This window comes from Ambystoma mexicanum, chromosome 9 (genome assembly GCF_040938575.1).
Source record: "Ambystoma mexicanum isolate Mex_15411 chromosome 9, UKY_AmexF1_1, whole genome shotgun sequence".
Taxonomy (NCBI): Eukaryota; Metazoa; Chordata; class Amphibia; order Caudata; family Ambystomatidae; genus Ambystoma; species Ambystoma mexicanum.
The window spans coordinates 200,803,126-200,811,008 of NC_090931.1; the positions used below are offsets into that span (position 1 = coordinate 200,803,126).

Genomic DNA, 7,883 nt, shown 5'->3' on the forward strand with positions numbered 1-7,883 from the left:
TTAAGGCTGCCACGAAAGGCTCAAGGGGATGAAATGTGCAAAATGCACTTTTAACTTCGGAGTCCAAATAGGACTGTTCCCTAAGAGTTTTAACTTCACACTATCACCGAAGCAATTACCTTTGTTCCCGGTAGAGAAATGTATAACAATTCAAACGGTGTCTACGATCCATGGAACAAACCATTACATTATCCTAAATGGTCCTGAGTCCTTGGCAACAAAGCTCCAATATTATCTTCACATCCACCTGCGCTCTGTGTCACCCCAAAGGCTAGACACCAAAGATGGGGTTGCTGCCCTTCCAGGCTTCTCAGGGAGGCCCCGCTGCTCACTCTTCATGAAGCAGAGGATCGCCTTTTTGGGATATTGCTGAAAACCTATCTGTATACACAATGCCACAGCAACACGCCTGATGGCCGCTCACGCAGCAGCTAGAGCCATGGTGCCCTGAGTAGGGCAAACATGTGTGCGTTATAGATCCCATTCAGGATAACATAGGAGATTGCCTAGGCTGACATTGCCTTACATTCTGGTACTTGTAGTCTTCCATGTATCTATTTATTTATTTAGTTTTTTAGTGCTGTTTAGCTACAATTTTAACTTTTAACTTTTTACACGTGGAGTCTTCCATTTAGGATGCGGTAAATGAAAGCTACAGTCGTACTCTTTTTTTATATTCACATAGTGATTTATGCATTTGCCAGGTTGGATTATAATGTGGCAAGTATTTTTTTTTAGGTCATCTCCATTAAACAGATTATTATTTGAGCTCTTTAAACCCATACATTAAAACCTATTTCTCTCATCTAGAGTTGAGAAGATATGTGGTCACGTATATAAGGAGCAGTCTCGGCTGAATTCCTAGCTACCCCTTGTAGATCTAGTCTATGATCCTGGGCAAACTACTTTAACTCACTCTGCTGCATCTGCAAAGACTGGGACACCAGGTATAAGTTAGGTGGTTTGGGGAGGCAGGATGCAAGATACGGGTTTCGTGGGTGGTGGGGAGGCAGGGCTGCAGGTATGAGGTTTGTGTTGTGGGTTTGGGGAGGCAGGGTGCAAGAAATGGGTTTTGTGGGTGGTGGGAGGCAGGGCTGCAGGTATGAGGTTTGTGTTGTGGGTTTGGGAAGGTAGGATGCAAGATGTGGGTTGTGTGTCGGTGGGGGGAGGCATGGCTCCAGGTATGAGGTTTGTGTTGTGGGTTTGGGGAGGCAGGGTGCAGGAAATGGGTTTTGTGGGTGGTGGGGAGGCATTGCTCTCGGTATGAGGTTTGTGTTGTGGGTTTGGAGAGGCAAGAGGCCAGCAAGTGTCTTTTTCCAGCTCATTTTGAGCTCTTCTAGTCAAGACAGACTTCCTGGCGCGGGTCTACTCATAATTATGTGGCTGCCCACCACACATGCAGTATTTCTAAAAATCTGGATCCATTCCATTCCTGCCATAAGGCCATATAAAATAAGTGGTCTTACATGGTGCCCTTCTGCCAATGGTGGAGACCTCGCTGCCCACTGGTCTGTTAAAAGAGAAATATTGGAGGAGTTAGTCGGAAAGGGGGAATCCAGGTGGGAACACCCTGCGGTGTTGATGGATGCAGGTTGGAAGTACCCGTTACCTGTGTGCCGATATGAAAATCCTGCATTCTTTGTGGTGGGTCAAACAGGCGCAGCACCGCTGTAAGGAGAGCCCCCGGTTGGGAAGCATTGCTTGACACTGATGCGCTTGTTGATAGGAGGATGGGTAGAGCAGGCAGGTATTAAGCACACTTGACCTCGTGGGTATTCTGAAGGGAGTGAGTAGGTGCTTTGCTGCATCATCGAATGCAGTCATTTTAAATGCTGCATGCAGTCATTCTGGGGAAAGATCCACCGGCCTTATTATGAGGGTCTCTGAGTCTAGTGTAAAGGAGGTTGTGCATCATCATGAACACATCTGCATAATACATTTATGGGCTCCTCCTTTTATCCCCTAGCCATTCTAATTTGCAAATGTTGTTTCCACAGTTTGAATCAGGAATCACTCTGGATGTGGACCACTAGTATAACATAAGATGAAGTGACATTACGTAACATAAGATAACATATCACATATAACATGGGTACCGACTAGGTTTCATTGCCCATTTGGTCCCGATTAACCATTTTGAACGGTTGAACGAAAAAGACAGTAACCAGAGCAGGCCTGTGCTTTCATCTGTTGTTTTATTCATTTGACTGTCACATCTTTACTACAAAAACTCGTTGATCTTTAATTCACAAATATCCATAACTGAGTTGGGTGTTGTTGGGCCCCAGTTAATATACATAGCTCTCAAATCAGCCAAAGGGTGCTATCGCTATATTGTCCATTATGTTTAAGCAGGTTCAGGGTAACACTGTTCTTGTTCACCGACCTACCGGTCTACATTCAGTTGGGCATAGATGAGTCAACTGTTTCCTGAATGCCCTTCTCAAGTAGGTCCAGTTGATCCTGGATACCCACTGTGTATGGCCCCAGCTTTTGCTCCATCTCCTCTGCTTTTTCAAAGATTATTTGGTTGAGGTCCTCTCCATAAGGGGAGACAGCCTGGCTGAACTCCTCGATCCTCTGGTTTACCAGCTTGTTGAGGTCTTCCAAGTAAGGTACTAAACTTTGACGGATGTCCTCTGTATTGTCATTGAGTTTCATGCTGAGTTCTTCCATGTACGGAGTCAGTTTCTCCCTCAGGTCTTCCACGTTTGCAGAGATCTTGGACCTCAGCTCCTCCGTGTTTTTCTTCATCTGGAAAGTCATGAGCTCAAGATGATGGTTGAGTTTATCTTGGACACCTTGGGTGTAAGGAGATAGGCTCTTACGTAGCTCAGCAACGTTCTGGTCAATTTTCACCATGAGTTCATCAGCATACGGGCTCAGGTTCTCCTTCACCTGGCCCACCTTTTCATTGAATTTCTCCTGAAGCTCCTCTGAATATGGGGTGAGGACCTCTTGGAGACTGCCCACATTTTCCTGTAGTTTGGCTTGAATTTTCTGGGCATATGGGAAGAGCTGCTGACGAAGCTCCTCTGCATTCTCCTGGACGCGGGTACGAAGTTCCTCAGCATATGGTGTTAGCTTCAGCTTCAGCTCCTCAATGTTCTTGTTGAGCTGCTGGTGGACCTCGTCGGCGTATGGCGACAGCTTTATGCGGAGCTCCTCCAGCTCCTGGTGGATCTGCGCTTTAAGCTTCTCTGAGTCTTGAGTGAGTTGAGCATGAATGTGGGTGGCGAATGGAAGGATCTGGCTCTTTAAATTTCTGGCATAAACATTGACATTTTGGATGTTGTCTTGAATGATGGTGCTATGGAAAAATAGAGACACAGGCTCAGTTTTCACAGTTCTGCTGAAATATTCTGCATTATATTCTTTACATTGCGAACTCTGACCCAATCCCTTCTTTCCTATCCTATCCATGGCCTTATTAGACCTTGTGTATGTAATTAAACAATTGATAAAGAAAGAAGAGGAACTGCCATAGAGGCTGAAACCAAGCCCCCTAAAAGATTGGGAAGGTAGTAAATAGCAATTTAGTAGAGCGGAGAGTCCCACAGAAGCTCAATATCCCAAAAGAGAGGTAATTGGTAGGTGGGGTCAACATTTTCACTCCCAGAGCAGAATTGGCGGACCCCACATGATTCCACTCTACCGCAAAGCAGACATTTTAGAATGTTGCTCTGACTTCTGCCAGCAGAGGGTCTGTGCAAAGATGAATGCACAGCAGCCCTGACATGGTCCCTGAAGTGCTCTGCCACATGATTGGCGGGAATACTGGCCATTCTGGCCATTGAGAGCACACAGAACATTCTGGCCCTCTGAATTGGACCCAAAAATGAGAGACCAATGTGGCCTGAAATCCAAGTCTGGAATGTGGTACTGGGCAGATCGAACACCCAATGCACAACTGCATTACACAGTAAGAGAAATTAGTCTTACGCCTACCCCCACTCATCCGAGCATGTGCAGGGACCCAGAGGGAGTATATGTTAAAGACGACAGGCCTGGGTCAAAGGTTGGACACCAGTAAAAAGCAATGAGAGGCATTTTAGATGGCCCTGTAACTACCAGTCAGAACATGACAAGTTTTAATATTTAAAGATTGTACAGGTGATATCTTACCTTATGATTGCGAGGCCGATGTGTCAATGTTGGGCCTTACGGTGTGACACGTCACAAGGGTGCTTTGGGCAGAGATGTCTACTAAGGCTTTGCCAAAGGGCTACATATAATGAGGCTTGGCACAGCACTATCTGTTAATCAGGCTGGCACAAATATCTGACTGAGAGATATCTAACGAAGTGTCTTAGCAGAGAGAGATATAATAATGAGATTTGTTAAAGAGGTATCTCAAATCAACACTTGTCACAGGGACATAAGGCAACAAGGTTTAGCAATGAGATATTTCACAATTAGGAATGTCTAGCAGTCACATGTGTTGCAAAGATTTCTAGCCGAGATAACTAACCATGAGGGGGGCGCATCACTGGGGTATTTATCAAGTGGCTTGGCACCAAGATAACTAACGAGGCATTGCATAGGAATATCTAACAGGATGACCTGGACTAGGATTGGGCCTGTGAAAATTATGTCTCACCATATCCTAATGTTACACACAAGAGCAGTGCTCATGTTACTGGCCTTCAGAGAAGATCACATGCAGACCTAGGCAGCAGGCACAGCCAACATGTGGCCGACTATGACCCAGACAAGAGAAGGTGCAGGTCAGCGATGATCTCGCAATCACTAACTGCAACTCTACTTGTGTTATCTTCTTAAGAAGGATGAATGGCTGAGTGATTCCTACCCTGATTTGAATTTGGGACCTACAGATTACACAGAGTTTGCTGCAGCAGGTGCATTAACCTACTGAGATATTTTACTGCAGAGGGGTTAATGTGCTGTAGTATTTGGATAAGATTTTGTCGATGCACATTGGTCTATTTCCTCTGGCACTCACTCCCCCAGCCTCGCCTTAAATCCTTCCTTACCCCATCCCTTTCTCTTCCTTCCTACAGCCTTATATTTTTTCAAAGGTGCCCATTCAATTTCTTAGATTGTTAGTCAACTAAAACCACTCAAAACCTTTCCCAAAACTTCAGAACTTCTCATGGAGACTCATGGTTCTGAAATGAACTTCCGGAGAATAGGGGGGTAAGAAAAACTTTGGAATCAGTGAACCAACCGGAATTTCAGTTGAAACGTATGGGGACCCACAAGTCAATTTGTAAAAGGTTTGCTTAGCCCTGATAGGGAGATCTGACAGTGAGACTTCAGATAGAGATATTTAAAAATGAGGTCTGACAAAGGAATATCGAACAATGAGGCAGTGGGATATCCAGCAATTTGATGTGGGTCAGAGATGCAAAAGACATACAATAAAAGGGGAAGTTTCCCAGCAGGGCTTGACCGGGGCATATCTAACCATGAGTCTCTGGAAAGAGATTTCCAGCAATGGGGCTTGGTGGAAGGCTTCACCCTTTGGGGTCTCGGGACTTCAGTGACTTCCTATGTAAATTGGGTTGCATTCCTATCCCCTACAGCACCGGGTTAATAACAACGGGGCCTAAAAGCAGATGAACTTGGTGGATGTCAACTATGAGGGCTTTCTGAAGGATTTCTAGTAATAAGTTTGTGGCAACATTTCTAACCATTGGGATTGGCAGGGGGAGTTCAAGGAGTAGTGGTTGGTGGATGGAAGTCTAACATTCAGAATTAGTGGAAGAATTTCCAAGACAGTGGCTTTTTGGAAGGATACCCGACAATGATGCTTAGTGGAAGGCCATCAAGAGCTTGGTGAAAGGATGCTTAGGGAAATGACCTGGCAGAGGGGAAACCTTACAGCTGAGCTCACAGAGGGATTTCTAACAGGGGGCTTTTACGCTGGATAGTTGGAGTTGTACGATTGGACCGTGCTTACTTTAACTGGTTGCTGATTTCAGATTGCTGAATCTCTTCCACCGTCCCCTTGGCGTTGCTGCTCAGCTCATGCAAATAGTCCCAGAAGGCTTCTGAGGCCTGGTCAGTGCTCGCGTCTGCTCGCGACCCTGGTGTTACGGTTGAGAAAAAAACAAAATAAATGTACAAAATGAAGATTGATACACAATATTTTTTTTATCAAGCCGCCTTGCTTGTAGGTGCCCTTTTCAGTAACATAAAAGTGTGTGTATACATCACATAGAGTGTTTCTTACACATAGCATTCAGTTACCTAGTTTTGATTGGGTTGTAGCAGCAATGGAGTGAAATGGACCAATGGGATCCAGCGTGCAGGATGCCCTAATTGGGGAAAATGAGTGCACAGTGGAATTCCCCAATAAAACTGGTGCTGTGGGGGGTGCAACGGGACAACCGGGTTCTGCATTTGAGGAGAACATTCTAAAGGCCTCATTGGGAATCTGGTGAAATGGTCAGCAAACTCGTTTACCATTAAAGCATGCCGTAACAGGACGGGTCTGCATGATTCTGAGTAACACTGACCCTTCAGTTATTCACCATAGGGGAAATACTACACATTCACATGCAGTATCACCACACAAAGTAATACATTTACTCCAAATGGAAAAGATTGGTTTTATTTCTGAAATCTACAATTTGTTGGAGTGGTAAAACAATCAGTATTATAAAATACCGGCTGGTTTACCACCACAGCCAAATTAGTAATGACGCCCCCAGCCTATTGCAGGGTCTGAAGTGCAGATGCTGCATTTAACATCTGGCTTGCGACTCATGGAGCTACCTTTGAGAACCCATGACAGCAAGTCCAAGATGGCGATCAGATTACACAGCTGGCGCCTATAGGCTGAACCAACATTTACTCCTCTCGGGAGCCTCCTCTGTCTTTGGTTACCAGTACAAATTATGCAAAACTATCAACGGAGATCCTGTTGAAGATGGCGAACATTCCAAGTCCAATGCATCACTCCAGAAGCAATACTCTGGGAGGGCAGAGGGTAAGCGCCCCAGCGGCACAGAGCTCCTTGCCACAGTACACCAGGGAGCATCTGGGAAGGTATTCATTACTCCATCTGAAGGGAGCTGCGGCTACGCTATTCCTGAACTGCCCTCTACCAGAGTGGCTGGGATTGGCCTATGCAGGGGCAGCATGGGGCAGCATGGGGCAGCATGGGGCAATGGGTCCTGAGTCCAAGTGGGCAGGGGTGATGGGAGATGCTAATATTTTCACCCCTCCCATTCATTTGTTCATTTTCTAGGTGCCTGGCAGCCCCATGCTGTGCTCTTCAGCTAACCCTCCTCTTGTTCTGATCTTCAAACTGGGGGTCCATTTAAATGCAATGACGCTACAGGTGCCTACAGCTGTGTGCCACCAGCAGCCTTTGCTGCATTGTTCTCGCTTATTTTCAATGTATCAGTTAATCTCCTCTATAACATCTGGAAGCATTCATGTATTGTTTGAATGAATCTGTCAACTTCTCAAGTCTTAATTCAGAGTGTAGAGCTCCCAAGTGTCCCCTTGCCACACATGAGAAGGCCCTCAAGCAGGCAACCCAGTTTATAGTGACTTTACTCTCGAAACAAAATAGTGCAAAAGGTTGCACTTTCTAAATGTGCAGCACAATGTGTGAATTGACACTAAATAGGTGCAAAATATAGTATTTACCATCTGGCATTGAATAGAATTAGCATGATCGGCGAATCTGTGTTAATTTCTAATAGACAGTGCCCCGGCACCAGTGGCCCAGAATGCCCCACCTCGAGGAACTCCCTGTGCCAGAAGTTTCTATTTGCATTAGAAATGGAATTCTGTAAATCTTTCTTTTTCTTGCCCCGAAATTTGGAAATTGAAGCTTGATCATTTCCTGTTTTCTTTTTCTTAGAACTCTGTGACTTGTAGTTTTCCTAATTTTAAAATGGGAAAGA

General features: G+C 45.3%; 1 protein-coding gene across 1 annotated transcript in view; it reads right to left on the minus strand.

The window, feature by feature from the left end:
* Positions 1-2,400: 2,400 nt before the first annotated feature.
* LOC138487295 (apolipoprotein A-IV-like) overlaps positions 2,401-7,883 on the minus strand; it is a 7,275-nt gene continuing 1,792 nt past the window's right edge. Inside the window, exons 2-3 of the mRNA XM_069613906.1 lie at positions 5,924-6,050; positions 2,401-3,310 (exon numbers count right to left, since the gene is read on the minus strand). Coding sequence (XP_069470007.1) covers positions 2,401-3,310; positions 5,924-6,050 — 1,037 coding nt within the window. The remainder of the gene's footprint in view (positions 3,311-5,923; positions 6,051-7,883) is intronic.